General features: G+C 35.6%; 1 protein-coding gene across 3 annotated transcripts; it reads left to right on the plus strand.

Moving 5' to 3' along the window:
* Positions 1–865: 865 nt before the first annotated feature.
* On the plus strand, positions 866–5858 carry LOC101258614 (uncharacterized). 3 transcript variants are annotated; one of them, XM_019211215.3, is made up of 4 exons: positions 932–1503; positions 2211–2462; positions 3072–3202; positions 4756–5858. In XM_019211215.3, exons 2-4 carry the CDS (start codon positions 2460–2462, stop codon positions 5531–5533), a joined length of 912 nt encoding a protein of 303 aa, XP_019066760.1. In that variant the 5' UTR covers positions 932–1503; positions 2211–2459; the 3' UTR covers positions 5534–5858. The 3 variants fall into 3 exon arrangements, with proteins under 3 accessions (XP_004250693.1, XP_019066760.1, XP_019066761.1); XM_019211216.3 differs by having other exon boundaries at positions 2211–2389; XM_004250645.5 differs by lacking the exon at positions 2211–2462 and having other exon boundaries at positions 866–1503.
* Positions 5859–22240: the final 16382 nt, after the last annotated feature.

Genomic DNA, 22240 nt, shown 5'->3' on the forward strand with positions numbered 1-22240 from the left:
GGAAAGAGAAGGTGTGTATAAGTCTCAGTGAGAAGGTGTGAGAGATGATAGAGATAGGTCGAAATGTACTGAAAAAATGTGATTAGATAAAACATGACACAATTACATAAATTAAGGACATGACTATAGATACGATGAAGTGGAGATCATGTATTAAGATAGAAAGTTAGTAAAGATATGTTAGTTATAGGGGTATGAAAGGGGTGAAGATAGCTAAAAAAGTATTGAAAAGAGGTAATTAGACAACTCTATATAGGATGAATTGAACATCGTGTATTAGATTCAATGCCAATAAAGATAGAGTGTTGTCTTACCTGCGAGGATTTAGACCTATAATTAGTACCCGTCATAGTACTAGTCGTATACTTGTAATTCTTATTTATGTGTTAATCTTCTTATATTGTTTATTGAGTTTCGATTACCATACTATTTCGTTGTCGTTATTGCTTCTTTTATCGTGCACTACTTTGCTAATTTCATTGCTATACTTTCTTCATCGTAGTTGAATATTTGTCCGGAGTTTCTTATTATAAATGAGTAAGATAAAGTTCTCATTTTGGCTAATTTTTCTCTAGCAGGAAAATGTTAGGATTCAACAAATAGATATTTGTTCCTCCTAATTTAATTAATATACATAATTTAGTTCTAATGACTTTGAGAATTTTGATGAGGAGAAGAATTTATAGTGTGAATCTTTTTGCAGTTCAAATGTAATAAGATGATATTATTTGTCTCTATATTTTATTATCTCATTTTTATATAATGAATTAATCATCTCTTTTATAAATGATATTATTTAAATCTTTCTTTTTAATTTTAACCTTATAATTAACGATAAAAGATATTTACGGGGTATCGTCTATTTGTTCTTTTTATTTTTGGGTAAAGAAATTTGAATGATATAAAAGGTTGTTAAATCAAAGAATTCTGCACATTCTCGATCGTCACTGTTCCCGTCATCTTTCATTCTCTCTCATTTTTCTTACCAAGAAAAAAGGAACCAACAAAATTATAATAACAAATAAAAAATAAAAAACTACCTGATCACCAGATCTGAGAAGCTCTCTATATTATTTGTTTGTGTTTTCTTTCTTTAATCCTTCATTTCTTTTTTTGATACTTAAAGATGCAATTTTTAAATGAATTCTTCAATCTTTGCTGAATGGGTATTGATCAAAATTTGTAACTGAAGCTGTGTTAGGCTTTATTTTTTTTGTTTTCTTGTATTGAGTTGGCATACATTCTTTATTAATATTCAGAGAAGAATGATGATTCTGATTTTTGTAGATTTTTAGCTGATTATATTATGTAGATTTAAACTGGGTTGGGTTTTTTCGGTTAATTTTTGCGGGGGGAGATTGATTTACCGGAAATTGATTTGCGATGATGACGTCATCACCTCCTCGGCAGTCCGACGACGGAGGAGGAGGATCGAATTATATTCAACACCAAGTTACAAAATTTGATACCCTTCCTGGTGTAGCAATCAGATATGGCGTTGAGGTAATTGTTTTTTTTTTTTTTTTGGTTTTGGTAAATAATACAAATAAAAATATTGGTATTTTGTAGTTGAAACGGAGTAACAAAGGATCGTATAGTCGATCCTGGCTTGTTTGGGACAGAGGGTTAGTTGTTGTCGGATTGAGTTATCAGTATTTATGAGATGTTGCTTCATGTGTGCTGTGTTATACTTTTGTTTTGATTATAGAAAGAATGGAGGAATTGGGGACTTTTGAATGAATAAATTTGTTGCATTGTTCATATGACTATAACTGGTCGCTCTGTTTGTGTGGGCTATAAGCCTATAACAGGCTGCCTGGTTGATTAGTTGAGCTGTCGTAGTTTGCAAAAATGCCATTTTCATTAAATTATAGAAAATGATTTTTGACATTTATAATAGAGTGATAGCTTAGTATGAGGTTGTGTTCGAGTTGATGAAAGTAAAAGGTGTCGTTTAGCTCCTCATAAAGGAGGTTTGGTGGGGATGAGCTTTGCCATCTTCGGAAAAAAAAGAGAAGAGAATTCTTGTGAACTATGTAATAGTGAAAAATGACGAGGGAGGCACAATATGTTAGAGTTGGGTGTTTATTTCGCTTTGATAAGTAAAAAGAAGAGGAATAGTTGTTGAGGTGGTTTGATTTTACTGTGTTGTCTGCGAGCCCTTAACTGACAGAAGGAGGACGAGTCAGCAGCTCTAGTAGTTTTTGCAGGTGATCATTAAAGTTCTCTAGGATCCTTTAGTGGTTGAAGACGTGGGCTTTACTCTGTTTTCCATGAGCACATAATTGATAGAATGAAGATGGACCTAAATTTGGCAGCTGTAGAAGTTTCTGCTGGTGATAAATGTAACTATAGCATCAAATTCTGGTGGATCATTTAGCGGTTGTAGGTATGTAGTGGCAGAGCTCGTTTTGGCATGTACTCTCAACTCTGCTGTCAGTATACTGGATTCTAGAGATATGGTTAGCCAGCCACTGCTCTTAAAGGCTAAAGTTTATCTTTTTGGCTATTATTATGACAAATGTCTTTATGCACTTAACTAGTTCTTCTTCTGCTATTGTCAATACATATATATTACTCCCTCTGTTTCAAAAAGAGTGGCCTAGTTTGACTTGGCACGAAGTTTAAGAAAATAAAGAAGACTTTTGAATCTTGTGGTCTTAAATTAAAGTTATGTCAAATGTATAAAATTTCCTTTAATCTTGTGACCTTAAACATGCCACATGGAAACCTGAAATTAAAATGTTACAAAAAAAAAGAAAGATGTCATTCATTTTGAAACAGACTAAAAAGGAAAGGGGGTCATTGAACACTTGCAAGTTTCTGAGAATGCCAGCTGATTGTATGAACATTTTGAAACAAATGCGAGGATAAATATTGTGATGATTCAAGGAGTTTTGAACATATTCCTGTTAGGTGACATGCTAAGCATGCAGTTTATGTAATGCTGAACTTCAGTTTTGTTTTATTTTTACTGCAAAATCAAGATATCTTTATCATTTTGCACCTGGGATCGCATCCTCCAAATAGATGATGGCTTTAACATGGTGTGCAATGATATAATGTGACAGGTGTCTGATATTAAGAAGTTGAATGGGCTGGTTTCGGATCTCCAAATGTTTGCTCGAAAGACACTTCAAATACCATTACCTGGGAGGCATCCACCATCACCTGCTGTCTCAAATGGTCAAGACACCCAAGGGTACTGTAACGTTTCTTTAGATCTCATACATGTGTCTCTTTCACAACATCTCCTCTAGTACTGGTTATAAAGTCTTTATTTTAATGTACTTGTTGTACTAGTCTGAGGATAAAGCTTTTATCCTTTTTTTATAGTTTTCATCTTCTGCTTAGATGTATAATTATAATTGCTTGTTTGCACGTTTTTCCTTTGTTATTCTTCTGGACATGAAAGCCATACACGGTATATTCCGGTTTGTTCAGAGCTGCATTAACTCTTTCAGAAAATAGTGCTTATTGTATGGGGGCACCCTTTTGATATAATATGGTGTTGGGGATCTGATCACAGTTACCTAGAGATGCCTTCATAACTTTGCATGTTGTTTGAACTTTTTGTTCATCAGCTTTCATTCCTTTTCTCTCTTTACAAATTTGACATGAATTAGGTATTTCACGTAACAAACCACAATCTACGGTTTATTTGTTAGTTGAATGTCGTCATTTTTTTTTACTTGTCTTTCTCTACCTGGAACAAGTCATATCAGCTTGTGGTTCTCTGTTATTGTAATTTGTTAGTGTCACCTGTAGAATATAACCTGCCGTGTTTCACATAGATATTTAAGTAGGACTTGTTTAGGCAAGAGCTTTATATGGGTCTCGTGGAGAAAAGCTTGAGAAGAGCCCATTTACCTTGGGTGGGTCTCTGTTGTATGTTGGAAATAGAAATTTCCAATTAAGGCATATATAATTGGTGTTGTGCTGTATAAATTTGTTTACGCAATCTGGTTTGTGGGTAATATTACTTCGTCTGATCCACTTTATGGGACAGAATTACTATTTGGGAAGTCGAATGAGTTTTTCTTTAACCACAGTTTTTTCAATTACTTTTTAAAAATAACTATTGTGACTTTTTGTACTTTTTTTTTTTGTAATTTTAGTAATGTGTAAGTTTATTTCAAAAATCTTGAAGATTCTATTTCAAAATTCACACCGAAAATTAGGTAATTTGACCATGTACCATGTACTGTCTAAAAGGAAAAAGACAGACAAGCTTTGCTTTGTCCACAAGAACTTTACTGAAAGAAAGAAAAGATTGTCCACAAGAAAAATTTTCTTGTATCGTATATAACTATTTTCCTATGAAGTTAACATTTAGGTGGTTCTTATATATTAGTATCATCTGACATTTCGTGGGGTCTCCTGGAGTTGCAGAAATCATGTTCTATTATATGTTTCCAGGTACATATTCTGGATTACTTTTTCTTGAGAATTAGAATGAATTTGGTAACGCTTGCACTAGTATGAATTAGAGAAACTAAAGAGGAAATTCATATTATTTCTCATATCACTAATTTCTGCCGAACTATATTCATATGAACTGCTAGTCTAATGAAGATTGCTTAATTCTTCTAAAGTTGATACGACGTCCCATGTCAAGTAGTATCTACGATACAAGACTATTTTATGTATTTAGTCATTTCTGTGTCATTGGCTTCTTGACTACCACATCTTTGATATTCTAAGCTTTAGAACTTGTGCTGAGCTATGTGGTAACTGTGATTTGTTTCTTGACAGGCCAAGCAGCTCTGAGCAGATCCCTCCGAGGAACAAATACCCTAATTTGTTTGGTTCATTTCAATCCCTGAAATTGAAGTCTTCCTCCCAGCAAAGAGTTTCACCAGCCATGAGCTCTTTACTAGGTTATCAGGGCCCTAAACTGGCAGATCAGAAAGTTGCATCTGAAGGTTTTGAAATGGCTGTCTATCGGAAAGGAGTATCACATTATTTAGAAGATGGACCATTTGTCATGTCAACTCCTCATTCTAATCAACCACTTGGTCTTCATAGAAAATGTAAAAGTGTAGCTAATGATATGTCAGAGAACGGAGTAGGTAGCGCTGAAAATGGCTCTAATATATTGTTCGAGAAATTGTCTAGAAGGCGTCAAAAATCTGAGGCTGATTTCAGTTCCCGCACGCCAGAAGTGCTGTTGAAAGAAGATAACAGCAGTGGCAGCGGGTTTTCTGCTGCTGCTGGCAAAGGTTTGGCTTTGCGACCTAAATCAGCTAGTCGAATTCTCCTTGGACCAGATGCTGAAGCAAGTTCCATAAATCCTATCACTATGCTGTTGAACGATTCTTTTCTGAACGACAGTGCAAGTGTCAGGAAGTCATCGAGTACACCGAGTTTGCAGGAATCAGACAGTAGCACGTTATCTTCCCTGTGGACAACATCCAAGTGGAATTTGAAGCCAGATTTCCAGGCAATTTCTACTGCCGCAATTACCAAACCAATCTTTGATAGCCTTCAAAAGCCCACTGGTCCTCGAAAAAGCAAGACTGCTGTTGATTAGCTATTGTTTCTGCATTTTTTGTTAGTCCTCTTCTTAAGAACTAGAAACTGAAAACTAGCTACAAAGTAAAGCACTAAAAATACTGGCTTATTTCTGTCATTTCATCTTCCATTCCTTTTTTTCTGTTGCAAAAAAAGGTTAAGTTTATTCTTAGAGTTGAAAATCTGTAGCAGCACAGCAAAGATCTGTGTAGTAGAAATTTTTGTTGCTCCACCGACCTTCCAAATCCTATATATGTTTAAGTACATATGTAGCTTATTTTTCTGTAACTGGGAGGAAAGATCACTGATTATATTATTAAAATATATTTGACATTCTTTCTGCATATCTTGATTCACATGGTTTTGATTCATTCAATATATATCAATGTGCTTCTGCCACAGTTTTTAGAGACTGTAGATTGAAAATAATTTACATTGCATAGTCATCTTTGAGTTGTTATACTTGATCTGAGGGTCTTTCAGAAACAGTATCTCTTACCTACTCGGGCTAGGAATAAGGCTTACATACACTTTATCCTTTCCAAACTGCACTTGTGAGTTGTGAGATTACAGTGAATATGTTGTTGTTGGTTCTCTTTTTACTTGAAAAAGCTCAAAGCAGGCCATGCTTGCCGTTTGCAATTGTGAACATCTCCAAACTATGAGTGCCTGCCTAGTCCATAAAAGATTTTCTTTCCAGGGATGCTTGAGGGGGTGGCCTAGCAGTTAATAAAGGAAGTAAAAATCACGAGAGATCAGGGTTTCTAGCATAGACAAAAAGAGTATGGCGATTTTGCTTTAGTACTATTGATGGAGAGAATCACTCGCTATTTATATTAGAAGAAATAGCAAGTAACTAGCCTTTACAGGATATAGATTTTATCCATGCAAGTATTGAGATGTGATAATGCAAAACAACTGTTTTTGTGCTGGTACACATTGGTATGTTTAATTGCATATAATTTTGAGGGAGAAGTTGAGCGAAAATACGCTTGACGCTAAATTACATTCAATATTCCATCATTACACCATATTAATGATCCTCTTCAAATACTTATTCGTATCATATGTCTACGTGGGTGGCTCGATAGTGTTAAAAAAATATGTGTCTTATGCCTCCAAATTTAAGGAGCCTCATTTTTTTTTATAATAATAGATTATAAGTTATTATTTTTTAACAAATATTGAATACTATTTGTAGAGAAAGTAAACATTTCATGAAAAATGAAGAGATTATTAGAAGAAATTTGACATATTTTGAGTACTATATCTTATGAAAAATAATTAAAAATAAGAACAATTATATTATGAGATAAAAACTAAAAGACATAAATTATATAAAAGTTATTAACAATTTAAATTTAAAGCTTCATTTGATTTTTACTTTAAACTACTAATATGTTTGAGCCGATGTTTGTTTACATCAAATATTTATCAATCATGTGACACAATGTGCAATGAGATCCAAATGATATACTAGGATAATCACAATTAGTTGTCAAAACCACCAAAAAAATTGATACCAATCAACCAAATTTTGCTTACTAGTGCAGACGAACAATAAATATGCATAGTATGATAGTATTTCATTGTAGGGAAAAATTCACATGTGATAAATGGAATTTATGAAATTACATTTTATGAGTATAATTTACATAATTATATTTTATGGGTATAGTTTAGTTTGTTAGGTAACTTTTAATTTGTATAAAATGTTTTTTGAGTAAATCACATTAATATCCAATATTAAAAAAATATTTATCATTTATGTCAATATAATTTTTTTAACTAAAGATAACAATTTTTTAGAATTAAAAAATGGTACTTCTCCTCTTTCTCTGCCTCTTTTTTCTCTTCCTCCTTTTTTTTCTTCTTGGTTGTCTCTTCCTGCATCATCCTTTCTCTTTCTCTTTATTTATTCTTCTTCTTCTTTTTATAAAAAAAATAATTTTTCATTTAAATAATGGTGTTAAATCAGTTTTTGTCAATATTTCACTAGTTATATTCAAAAACATGACGAGAAGAAATAGAAAAATAAAAAAAATGCACAATATCATGTTCTCAAATAGAAATTTCAAATCTTTAAAAGTATATAAATAAGAGTTCAATATTGATGATCATTATAAAGATTCAAATTTTGAATTAATTACTAGAATTTTACAAATTTGTGATTAGTTTGGATAGATTTTTTTTACAAGTAATTGAAAATGTTGTTTGGAGTTTATAGCACAATTTTAAGAGGGTTTGGTTAGCTTATAATTGATTTTAGGAGAAATATTAGATCAAAACTCGAAAAAGGTGAAGTATCGCGATTGTATTAAAGTTATATTACATATGTTTTATAATTGCACTAATTGTATTAAATTCACGAACAATACATTTATAATACATAATACAAACTTCACTCCTTTTTTCGTGATATCAATCAAAATAATTTAAGTAACACTTGTAATACATTTATAACATCTGCACAATACATTTGTAATACATATTGCAAACATCACTCATGTTCTTTGTGATTCAAACTAAAATAATTTATAAGACACATATGATACATGTTTTATTTATGAACAATACAAGTTTAATTCTGTCTATCGATTATTGTCTTGTCTTTCGTTAGTTACGTTTTTCATGTATTGTTAATTTTCTCTTCTAATTCAACTTTAAAATGTGTGTAATATATTTTTTTATTCAAGTTTAATTCATTTGACAGTTTTATATGTTTCTTCATTTGTTACAATTAGATTACTTATCTAATTACTATTGATACAAGTTTTATATATTTTACGAATCATTGACTGCTCTTTCGTTTGCAATAATTTTGATAGTCAGTTCCTACAAATAGTTAAAAATATCGTTTGTAGTTTATTTCTCAATTTTAAGAGGGTTTGATTAACTTTAGAATTGATTTTAGGAAAATTATTAGATTGAAGCTTGAAAAGGATGACGTTTACAGAATTATATCACATTTGTATTAAAGTTGTATTAGATATATTTTAATTGTATTAAAGTTGTATTAAAATCAAGAACAATACATCCTACATTTATAGTACATATTGCAAACTTCATTTCTTTTTTAATGATATCAGCTAAAATGATTTAGGTAACACACTTATAATACATCCACAATTCATATTGCAAACATCACTCACATTCTTAGTGATACAAATAAAAAGTAATTTATAAGACACATATAATACATATTTTATTCATGAAAAATACATTTATAATATTTATTGCACACTTCACTTTTTTTTACGGATACCAACAAAAATAATTTATGTAATACATTAATAATACATTTATAAGACATGCACAATAGACTTTTAATGCATATTGCAACCATCATTCATTTTCTTAGTGATAAAAAAAAAATTTATAAGATACATACGGTATAAGTTTTATTCATGAATAATATGAGTTTAATTCAGTTTATAGATCATTCACTTGTCTTTTGTTAGTTACTTTTTCTGTTCATTCTTAACTCTCTCTTCTAATTCAATTTTAATATTGTGTAATACAAATTTAAGGCAATAGAATTTGTTTTACAATTTTTTGATTTATTTGTCATTAATGGATTACTTGTTTAATTATTATTAATACAAGTTTAATTTACTCTTTAGATCATTGTGTGTAATACATTTTTAATTCAACTTTGATATGTGTGTAATACATTTTTAGTTCAAGTTCAATTCATTTTGCAATTGGTTGTGTCTCTTTATTTGTAGGGATTAAATTATTTATTTATTTAATTAATTATTGATATAAATTTTATTCATTCTACGAGAAAACAAAAGGAAAAAAACAAGAGAGAAAGAGAGCACAACAACAAAGAGAAAGCTGAAAATAAAAAAAACAATAACAAAAAAAAAGTAAGAGAGAAAGATATACAAAAAGAAAGGAGCAAGAGAAAGAGAGAAGAATTAAAAAACGGAGAGAAAAAAAAGAGAGAAAGAGGCGAGAGAAGAAAAATCTAACAAATATATAATTTTGTTTTATATTGTTATAAATGATAATATTTAAAGAGTATATCTAAAATAAGTAATTATTTTTTAAAAGGGATCCACTTAAGTAATTAATCCATATTTTTTAAAATTAAATTTATACAAAAAAATTATTTTTTCAATAAATGGTAACAATAACACAAAAGATGGTAATAATTAATTCACATAATCCCATGATATAAGCAAGACATTCAAAATCAACTATTTTCCCAAAAAAAGAATTCTAAAGCTATAGAAAGATAATACTAGTTTAAAATCAAATATTTTCCCAATTTTTTTTTAGATAAATCTATGGAGCACTCAGGCATATATACACACACACACACACACACACTTGATCGTTTTGAGTACTAGAAGTTTTATTTGATAAAATAATTTTGATAGATTCTAAATGAGTGGACTATTCAAAATTATATTTATGAAATTACTTGGGCAGTTTTAATAATTTATTTAATTGGTGGTTAGAAGAAATAACATTAAAATTAATAGTGGGTCGCTTTTACATCTTTTATAATAAGTCGTATAATAATTAGGGTTAGTAAATTGTATGTAAAAGAAAAGAAAAGAGGTGAAGAGAGGAGCAAAAGAGGATCGATCGTATGACCTTGCAGGTAAAAGTTTTCATCCAAATTTTCAATCTATGCTCTTATATATATATATATATATATATATATATATATATATTGTCAATTAAAGAGTACAAGTACAAATTATTAAATTCGATAGAAGCTTTTGGGTTGATTATGTGAAACTGGGGAGAAACTTTAATGGTCATGACTAAAGAATGATGGTATAATGATTATGGAGTTGAAGGGTCGTTAGGCTCTAACGAAAAATTGTGGGTGAATTGTTGATGCCATTAAGTTGGAAAAACTGATTTATTATTGATATTATTAAAAATTGATTGAAATTTGTTTATTAGTCTATGTGAATTCTTTGCAATTATTGGAAAATTTCCTAGTGGGCAAATATAAGATAATGATTAAATGCAATGGTTAGAATAATGACGAATTCTAACATCCTGTCACGACCCAAATCGGGTTGCGACTGGCACCCACACTTACCCTCCTATGTGAGCGAACCAACCAATCTAACCTTAACATTTCAATATAATATCAACAGAAAGTAATGCGGAAGACTTAAACTCATTAAATAAAAACCAATTCATTAACTTCTAAAATTCAACATCTATTATTCCCCAAAATCTGGAAGTCATCATCACAAGAACATCTACGATCAAACGACTAAACTAAGAGTATTCTAAAAGCTAAAAATACATAAGAAGCTAGTCCATGCCGGAAGTTCAAGGCATCAAGACTTGAAGAAGAAGATCCAGTCCAAGCTAGAAGCATTAGCTCACCCTGAATTTCCGATGTAGTAAGACTGGCTTGAATTACTGTTGAGTTGAAGACGATGGCACGTTTGCTGCACTCCACAAATAAACAAGAAGAGAACATAAAAGTAGGGGTCAGTACAAAACACGGGTACTGAGTAGATATCATCGGCCAACTCAAAATAGAAATCAATATATACCAAGTAATATCATAAAATCAACTATGATACTCAACATGTAGCAACAACAAATACTATATCTTTAACAATTACCGTCAAGTTCACACATGAGGACTCAAGCCTCGATACCATACTCATTTGGGAATCATGTTCATTAGATTGAGTATATTAACATCTTTCAAGATTCATTATCTTTATTTCTCTTGTGTCGGTACGTGACACTCCGCTTCCTCAATATTTATTAATCCTCTTGTGTCTGTACGTGACACTCCGATCCCCTAAACCTACGTGTCGGTTCGTGACACCCGATCCCCTAAATCTACGTGTCAATTCATGACACCCGATCCCCTAATTCTACGTGTCGGTTCGTGACACCCGATCCCCTAAATCTACGTGTCGGTTTGTGACACCCGATCCCCTAATACTACGTGTCGGTTCGTGACACCTGATCTCCTAATTCTATGTGTCGGCTCGTGACACCCGATCCCCTAATACTACGTGTCGGTTCGTGACATCCTATCCCCTAATACTACGTGTCGGTTCGTGACACCCGATCCCCTAATCTCCTTCCATCAATTCATCAAGCCTTCTTTCTTACCAAGGCATCATCAATCTTATTACTTTAGTTCATCAAGCCTTCTCCCTTACCAAGGCATCATCATTAAAAAGAGATTAGGTTTTTATCAAGATTTGGGATTCAATAACTTCATCATGCTTAATGTAATCACATTTATATAATCACATTCATGCATGCATACAATTAAGCACATAGCAGGGTTTACAATACTACCAATACATATCATTCTCTACTAAGAGTTTACTATGAAAGCATGAAAACCATAACCTACCTCCACCGAAGATTCGTGATCAAGCAAGCAAATTTTCCCAAAGCTTTGTGTTTTCCCCCTTCTTGATCGTCTCTCTCTCTATCGATTCCCTTCTCTCTCTTTCTCTTGTTCTTTCTATTTTCTTTATTCAAACCCTCTTTCTTTTACCCTAATTATTATATAATTAAGAATAAAAGATGACAATAATAGCCCACAAATTAACTTAAGGTTACCTCTTTTATCCCCCAAGAAATTGAGTTATTAATATAGACCCACAAAATATATAATTTAGCAGGAATAGTCCAAAACGCCCCTTTAAAACTTAACCAGAATTCCGACTTCAACTGGGATTACGCAACCTGTGACGTCCCGTCGCGCTTGCGACGGTCCGTCATGCAGGTTCGTCAGAGACTCGATTTCCTTAAGGAGTCTGTGACGGCCCGTCGTACCTACAACGGTCCGTCCTGCACTTCCGTCACGATATTCAGAGAATCGTTCCCTGTACCAAATTCTCAAGAGTTGAAGTGTTTTGAAACGGTGGATCACGACGGTTCGTCGTGCCTATGACGGTCCGTCCTGCAGGTCCGTCACAGAGTTCAGAGAGTCGATTTTAGCACCCAAATTTCAGAATTTCTAAGTGTTTTGGGACGAGACACCCTCGACGGTCCGTCGTGCCCATGACGTTCCGTCGTGGGTTCCGTCGTCTCAGCCTGTTTTTCAAGAAATAAAATCTTCTGATCAAAACGACTAAACAGGTCGTTACATTAGATACCAATTTACCCATCGTTCGTCCCCGAACGATCACAAGAAGGAGAATAAGGGCGAAAAGGCGTACCTGATTTTATCTATCTATCTATCTATCTATCTATCTATCTATCTATCTATCTATCTATCTATCTATCTATCTATCTATCTATCTATCTATCTATCTATCTATCTATCTATCTATCTATCTATCTATCTATCTATCTATCTATCTATCTATCTATCTATCTATCTATCTATCTATCTATCTATCTATCTATCTATCTATCTATCTATCTATCTATCTATCTATCTATCTATCTATCTATCTATCTATCTATCTATCTATCTATCTATCTATCTATCTATCTATCTATCTATCTATCTATCTATCTATCTATCTATCTATCTATCTATCTATCTATCTATCTATCTATCTATCTATCTATCTATCTATCTATCTATCTATCTATCTATCTATCTATCTATCTATCTATCTATCTATCTATCTATCTATCTATCTATCTATCTATCTATCTATCTATCTATCTATCTATCTATCTATCTATCTATCTATCTATCTATCTATCTATCTATCTATCTATCTATCTATCTATCTATCTATCTATCTATCTATCTATCTATCTATCTATCTATCTATCTATCTATCTATCTATCTATCTATCTATCTATCTATCTATCTATCTATCTATCTATCTATCTATCTATCTATCTATCTATCTATCTATCTATCTATCTATCTATCTATCTATCTATCTATCTATCTATCTATCTATCTATCTATCTATCTATCTATCTATCTATCTATCTATCTATCTATCTATCTATCTATCTATCTATCTATCTATCTATCTATCTATCTATCTATCTATCTATCTATCTATCTATCTATCTATCTATCTATCTATCTATCTATCTATCTATCTATCTATCTATCTATCTATCTATCTATCTATCTATCTATCTATCTATCTATCTATCTATCTATCTATCTATCTATCTATCTATCTATCTATCTATCTATCTATCTATCTATCTATCTATCTATCTATCTATCTATCTATCTATCTATCTATCTATCTATCTATCTATCTATCTATCTATCTATCTATCTATCTATCTATCTATCTATCTATCTATCTATCTATCTATCTATCTATCTATCTATCTATCTATCTATCTATCTATCTATCTATCTATCTATCTATCTATCTATCTATCTATCTATCTATCTATCTATCTATCTATCTATCTATCTATCTATCTATCTATCTATCTATCTATCTATCTATCTATCTATCTATCTATCTATCTATCTATCTATCTATCTATCTATCTATCTATCTATCTATCTATCTATCTATCTATCTATCTATCTATCTATCTATCTATCTATCTATCTATCTATCTATCTATCTATCTATCTATCTATCTATCTATCTATCTATCTATCTATCTATCTATCTATCTATCTATCTATCTATCTATCTATCTATCTATCTATCTATCTATCTATCTATCTATCTATCTATCTATCTATCTATCTATCTATCTATCTATCTATCTATCTATCTATCTATCTATCTATCTATCTATCTATCTATCTATCTTAGCCCTTACATCAATAACACGTCTTATAATACGAATTACAACATAGTCTTTCAATAAGAAAGTGTAACTAGAATTAAAATCAAGCATATCCATCCTCGGACTTGAGAATTCACCAACTTGGGAATAACAATCCAAGTTTCTTCAAGAAAGAACTAGAATCACTTCAATGACCCAAACCTACACTGAAAATATAAGAAATATGGTTAGTACAAACTACATGTACTAAGATGGAATCATATGCAAGTAAAACATTTGAAAACATACACAAAAGGACATTTGGTTATAAGCATGCTATATTCACCTTAAGAGCCTTTATCCACACTCCAAGAACAATATACAAGTCCATACCATAAGTAACCTCATGCTAAAGCCATAGTAAACATTTCATATTTAGAGTTCATTTCATCAATACATCACAAGACCCTACTCATAACCTAATCAAGTCTACTGGTGCAATGTCTGTGAAGACCCATAACCCCCCACACACCAAAAAACTATCAAGAAGGTGACAAGAATTGTCATTTACCTCATACATCATCATAAGAAGTATGGCCAACAACACGCATACCAAGTGAGACCAACATCATGCAAATCATTCGTAACTTATAAATATAAAGAACCCACCGCAGAGTTCCTCTCAAACCACTTGTGCAATATATAGGTAAAGTCCCATACCCTTACCTACATTAACACCTCTTAAGTAGTCCGAGTTAGTGTTCATATTCTTACTTTCATTCATTCGTTTTAACATTTGGGAAATTTTGCCATAACTGACATAGACCTTCTGAGCTACATGGAATTCGGTGTCAATCCCACACTCCAAAAACGGGTCTCCTACTTGCCAAGATAATACATAAACACTTGTAATAACATCTAGGTAGATCCATTAGATAAGATTCCTATGGGGGAATGATACGCTCAAACTTACTTCTCAAATAAGAAGTAAAGCGGTTGTGTCAAGTAACTAACCCAACTAGTGGTTTGGATCGTTCCCACGAGGAAAATAGTTTAAACTTAAGTTTAACCTATCATTACTATTGTTCAGTCAATTACTTCCATGGAAAGTAAAAACAATAAAAAGGGGGGGGGGTTCTATTTCTAAATGAATGAAAATAACTAACTAAATTGAAAGAGACACTTAACAGCTTTGAATGTTTGAGTTTAATCAATTAATCAAAGTAACTAGGGTTTACGTGTTCCCCACGGGTTCATAACTTGACAATTCTAACTATAACAATTCTTTCCTAGTATCTTGCATGCAAAGTGATAAGTTGTGTATTTCTAAATCCTTGGTCCGGCATCTAGAAAATCTGACTCCGCAACTTGGTCTGGCTACGTGTGTTGCTATCCTAATTCTTATCTTTACCTCATATTAAGCATCGTATTCGATATTTGACTAAGTTATTACCTCGTACCAATCAATACTAGCCTATTAGATAGTATACACTAAATCTATGTTGATAATTATTTTCCTATTATCTACCTCCTTGGTCCGACAAGTAGCATTAAGGCGAGTTCTAACGTTGGCCATCCGTTAAAAAGATTTCTAAGAGAAAGAATTACTAATACATGCAAGACACTATTCTAGAATTGTTATTTTAGTTAGGTTTTACCTCATTATTTGCCTATGGTTCCCACAACCCTAGTTATGGAGTTTAGTTACCCATAGTCATAATCCCAATATTCAACTATATTAGATAAGAATTCATGTACTTACTTCAATGAGAAAGAGTAAAATCCGAAAGTTTGCTTGATTAATCACCAAAAATCACCAACAATCAATGATAATCCAAAATCTAAAAATAATACATAGAGTCTAATAATAAGGTGTCTAACAATACGGAGTCTAACAATACGGAGTCAAACCTCAAAAACGAGGTTTTTTGAACTATTTACAGAAAATAAAAACCTAATTAAACAAGGACTCTATTTGTTGGAAATCTGTCAAAAATGCGGCTGGGTCGACGGACCTCGCAACGGATCGTCGTGGTCACGACGGACCGCCATGGACTCCGTCATCCCATACTTTTGCAATTTCTCCTTCTGCTCTCTTTATTACCCTCGACGGCAAGTATGACGGATTGTCATAGGCACAACGGTCCGTCGAGGGTCTTCGTTCCAAAACACTTAGACTTTTGGAATATGGTTACTGGGATTACTGCTCTGAACTTCATGATGAACCTGCAGGACGGACCGTCATAGACACGACGGACCGTCATGGACTCCGTAACCCCACACTTGGTCAGACTTCCCCATCTTCCTTCAGTAGCTGCACTACGCTGCCACCTACGGACCGTCACAAGCTCCGTAGGTGGTCTCTTCTGCATTTCTTCGCTCAAAATCTCCGCATTCATCTTTGGACAGATTTCCTGCAAATAAAGAGAAACTTATATAAAAATTAGCACAAAAAGGCTTTTGGACACACTAAACTTATGGAAAAAGTATTAATAATACCGTGAAATCATGGTATATCAATACCCTCAACATAAATTCGTTGTTTGTCCTCAAGCGACGCACTATGACTCAATACAGAATCTTTGTACAATAGTATCCATGTTTTATCCTTTACAATCATTTGGCTATCAATCCCGATTAATCTCATCATATCTATGCATGCTATCACTATTAGGCTTGAATTATGTGGGATCAGAACATGAAACAGACTCACCACGCACTAACACCTATCCTCTTCAATTTTTCACTGAGGTGCTAACAATTCCGGTATTGCAACTAGTGTCCTCACTTTAAAACAAAATCCTTATTTTTCACACAATGATTTAAGTTTCAGTATAAGGATTACTTTTCAACACTCGCTCTCAAAACAAAGTCACACTCATTCATACCTTTTGCCATAAGCTTGCCCTTATTTTCACTGCCTTAAGTTCGCTATACAACCCTTAGGATCACGATAGGACTTTCTTAGCTTGTAACATAGGCTCAGGGTCAGGTAGGGTATATTTAGGTATACTTTAGTGACTTTTCAGCCTCATTTACATATCGGCTAAACCTACCACTTTCTTTCAACTTGCTATTTTCTCTTCTTTCTTCATCTGTGTAAGTGACTTTCTTCTTTTCTTGCTTGTATTTCTTGTATATTTTTCTTTTTCTTTACTTATATTTCAACTAATTCTTGAGTCACTTTACTTTTGTTCTTTCTCTCTCTTTGTTTTTTCAACCCCACTTTACACAACATTCCTCATAGTTGCCACCCTCAACTCATGGCTTTCTCCTGAGTCAAAGTACACAATACCCAAAGTTGGTTCAGGGCCATAACGAAGGTTGTTTACTGCATTAGCCACCCTTGACTTATGCTTTTGGCATAAGCTGAGGTACACATGTCCAAGGAGAGACCAAGGCCAACACATTGTTCTCAGAAAAGATCAGTTGGGGTGAAAAAGAAAGGTCTAATTTAAGTTCAGATCATTTGGATCAAAGAAGGATAAATTTCATTTGGTTTTCTTTTATTTAGGCTAAAAATGGGCTATATTGAATAAGGGCCTATGGTCATTTCCTAATTGTCTATTACAGCTTACTTTTAGCAGCATTAACCAGGCAAGTTCTAGCTCAGTACAAATAGTGGACTATTCAAATCTTCCTCACACTCACTTGACATCTCATCACTATACCAGATTATCAGACATCTAGTTCGAATTTTAGACTTAGGGTAATGAAATGGTGTACCTCTATGTCATGCTTAGAGCCACACATTTATCAGTTACTATGCCTAGTATTGCATCATTTTTCAATTTATCAGGATATCATTTTAGCCATCATGCTCCAGAATTAAACTATGTACAAAAGATATAGACATGCCGGTTCAACAGAAAAAGTAATCAGTCTTTTGGGGAAAAAGAACACAGGCAAGAAAACCCCAAAAGAGGATAGTGAATTGGGCTACTCAGACTTCACCCTAACGCTCACTTTCCATTTACCCCACCCCCAACAAAAAAGACATGCAATTGTCCACAATGAATAAAAAATTTAAATACTAGAGTGGTAGGTGAAGCAAACCTGTGGCGCAAAGCACCGTCGATCAGCAAGCTGGTAGGTCCGGTTCCCCGGAACCCACGTCCTCTGCAATCTCGACACCCTCAGTGGTGTCCTTAGTAAAAACCGCACTATCAGCAGTGCCTCCCACTATCTCCACAGTTCGGGAGCTAGACGCCCCAGTCGCTAAATCTCCTGCTCTCATCTGGTGCGCCGCCTCCTCAACAAGTGAGGCTCTCCTCGCAGCCTCCATCTCGCGATGCTCCTTCTTTCGTGCTCGCGCCTCGTCCTCTGCTCGACCCCTAAGCCTCTTGGCATACTCTCTAGGGGGAGGTGGTGGAATCTCTGAAGTGGCGAATAGGGCCGCCAACACTGTGTCATCAACAGGCTCGACAGAAGGGGCCTCAGACTTCGGCACCCTAGCCTCTAAGATTGTGTCGATATCTGCACGAAGACTATCGACTGCATCCTGAAGAGTCGACACATCCACCAGAGGGGCTGGCCAGGCTAGCAACCCAACTAAAAGGCATCCAAGTACTGGTGAACCTCAATGATCTTCAGCTCTGTATACTAGACCATTTTCTGCTCCAGGCGCTCTTCTGTCTCGGTAATGGACCTCTGCATCCATGGCTGTATATGATGCAGAAGTGTAGCCATTTGTGCCTCTAATTTATGGACCCTAGTAAGCGGGACCAACGCGGGTAGAGGGGCTGTGCGAGAGGAGCTCGGGGTAGTGCTACTGCCCGAGATAGACATGACCGGAGTACTGTCAGTGGACGCCACTTGCTAGCCGTGCGGTCCTGGGCTACCATCTCAGTAATATCATCAGCAAGTGGGGGTAGCTCGTGATGGGGCCCTCTGCGTGGAGCCAACTCATTGGCCTCATCTATGATGAGGTCGATATCAACAGTGCCCTGCGGGGTCTTGAGCTGATCTACGTGCCATATAGACACACCTCCGGACCTGCAGAGAGAAAAGATCATGCACGGGAAATGGTAAGTAGTTGTGACCTTGAAAGCACTCTTATGCATGAATGCCTGTAGAAGCCACACGAAATCCACCTCGAACCCAACTATCATCGCTGCCATCAACACTGCTCGATCCCATGTAAGGATATTATCAGCGGCTGTGGGGAAAAGGCAGTGGCGGACAATCAGCCACAGGAACTTCGCCGTGAAAGTTAGGATGGCCTTCTTGATGGCCCCTTTGGCTCAGTCACCCAGTCGGCACCCTTTCCATCAAGTGACAGGTGCAGGGCCATCCACCTCTTGGTGGTCTCTCTTAGCGATGGCTCGCGCAGGAACTGGCCATCTTTAACAAGCTGCTATCGGTAGTCAAACTCGGCAGTGAGAGGGGTCCGAGTAGCATCAACACCCTCGCCGTATAGAAACCGGCGGATGGCAGGCAAGGAAATGTCGACCTGAACGCCCCGTACTCGGACCTGCTCTAGTGGGGCCTGTTTGGCAGGGGAAGCCCGCCTATCAATCTGTGATCGGAGAATCGCTACGTAGGATGCATAGAACTCTCGAACCATTTCTTTACTGTAACATCCCAATGGACGTGCTGTCCCACTCCAGATGATGCCTGGTGAAGAGATTGTGGATCTCAAGCATTGTTGGGAGACTCCCTGTAAGGACCCACCGCTCCAATGTGAGAGTTCGAGTCATATCTCCTTTGTCAGTCAGGAACTTGGTCGGAGTAGACTTGAAATTGCCCGTCTACACACCACCGGTTGGGATGGTCATTAGCCGGGGGTGAAGGCATGAGCTGGTGATCCTGGTGTGGATTCCGAACTGTCAGCCTCATCAGACGAGGCCGACACTACAGCGGTGGGGGGTGCTGTAACCTCAGCAGAGCCGGAGGCTTCCTCCGACCACGAAACTCCTAAGGAGCCAGATGCTCCTTTTTCATTTGTGGCTAACCTAGAAGGTGTGACGGTCAGTGTGCGCTCCTCATCAGACTGGGAGGCAATGACTACGCCGGACGCCACCTTTGTGGGTGTGGCTCTGGTGGCACGTGATGCACGGGAAGGGGTGGAAGTGCCTGGGGGCACGCACTCTGGGTCACACTCATCATCAGAGCCAATGACCATGTGGGCAGATGGGGTGACATACTTCGATCGCCCGCATGCATAGATTCGATATTGCTTGGGTGCCATAGTAGATAGTACCTGTAAAGGATCAATATTAGTACGAGTAGTGGCAAACAAGACAAGCAAAACAACTCAAAAACAATTTAAAATAGTATGTCATTTCTATAGTAACAGTGACACACGATGGGCTTGGTGACGACACGTCGTGACTATGACGGACCGTCATGGGGTCTGGCGTATCTTACTTAGACTATGTATTTCTGGAGAACCCTGAAGGAGAGTCTCTGACTAATATGAAGGTATGTGCAGGACAGACCGTCACAGGTACGATGGTCCGTCGTAGGTGTCCATCAGAGGACACTTGAAAAATATGGAGACCCTTAGGAGAGGGGTCTCAGACCGTCATAATGGTCATGCAGGACGGACCGTCGTGGGTATGACGGTCCGTCGTACTCGTCCGTTTGAGGACATTTAGAAAAATGGAGAGAGACCCTTAGAAGTATGGTCGCTGACAACCAGAACGGTTGTGCAGGACGGACCGTCGTGAAGACGACGGTCCGTCACATGTGTCTATTTGAGGGCACTTAGAAAAAAATGAGAGACCCTAAGGAGCAGGGTCTCTGACAACCAGAACGGTTTTGCAGGACGGACCGTCGATAAGACAACGGTCCGTCACATGTGTCTGTTGGAGGACACTTAGAAAAAAATGAGAGACCCTCAGGAACAGGGTCTCTGACAACCAGAACGGTTGTGCAGGAGACGACGGTCCGTCACATATTTCCGTTGGAGGACACTTAGAAAAAAATGGGCAGTGGAGTGTTAGGGCTTTTGGAACGGACCTTATGACGGTTCATCGTGGGTACGACGGTCCGTCATCAGGGTCTCATTCTGTAGATCAGTGACAGAACTGGGGTACCCTATTCATCCCCGATGACCCAAATCAAACATGTAGTGTTTTGGACCTACATTTGTCTAACCCAAATAACTAGGAAACTAGCAATTCAAAAGCACATATGTCTAGGGTTGTAAACATGTCAATTTCAAACATTTTAACCTAGGTTAGACTGAATCTTATATAAAAGAAACGAACATATCACGAACGACTAAGCTAATACTAATTAATAAACAAAAATGTAAGATAAATGAGTAGAAATTAGAGACACATACCTTAGAATTGGAGAAAAACAAGATGGACAAGTACTCTGGTGATGTGCCTGCAAATTTAAAACCCATTAGTAGAAAAATGCTACCATTACTAAAAAGACTATAAGTATTTGGTTGCCTCCCAACAAGCGCCTGATTTAATGTCGCGGCACGACTGGGGACACTTGATTACTCAGACTTCATCAAGATGGTATGCCTTTATCACTTCATTTCCCGATGCTTTATGCCCAAAATATAGTTTTATTCAATCTCTATTCATCTTAAACGCAATCCCTCCTTGGCTTTTAACTCAACTGCTCCATGAGGGAATACTTGGGTAATCTAGTAAGGGCCAGTCCATTTGGACTTGAGCTTGCCCGGAAGACAAGGCGACCCAGAACTATCTAAAAGCACTAAATTCCCAACCATAAACTCTTGTTTTGCAATTTTTTGTTCATTTTCCTTCTTCATCTTTTCTTTGTGGGATATGGCAGATGCAGATTGGAGCTCGCCGCTCTGCCTCATGGTCCTACAAATGTTGAAGGTCTCTTTTTCATTGTTCAACCATAATTTCATCTGTCCCTTTTTCATATCAACTAAGGCTCTACCTGTATCAAGGAATGACCTCCCAAGAATAATAGGCACTTCAAAATTGACTTCACAATCAAGAATAACAAAATCAGCCGGAAAGATGAATGATTCCACTTTTACTAGTACATCATGGAGTATCCCTATAGGCCTTTTCATTGTTCGATCAGCCATCAGTAGCCACATCACAGTGGGTT

This window comes from Solanum lycopersicum, chromosome 11, assembly GCF_036512215.1.
Source record: "Solanum lycopersicum chromosome 11, SLM_r2.1".
Classification (NCBI taxonomy): domain Eukaryota; kingdom Viridiplantae; phylum Streptophyta; class Magnoliopsida; order Solanales; family Solanaceae; genus Solanum; species Solanum lycopersicum.

Excerpts from the sequence above, each read along its gene's own strand:
- LOC101258614 (XM_004250645.5), top strand. The coding sequence starts at position 1,384 with ATGATGACGTCATCACCTCCTCGGCAGTCCGACGACGGAGGAGGAGGA. Across the intron at positions 1,504-3,071 it reads CAATCAGATATGGCGTTGAG|GTGTCTGATATTAAGAAGTT; the intron begins GTAATTGTTTTT and ends ATAATGTGACAG. Across the intron at positions 3,203-4,755 it reads AATGGTCAAGACACCCAAGG|GCCAAGCAGCTCTGAGCAGA; the intron begins GTACTGTAACGT and ends GTTTCTTGACAG.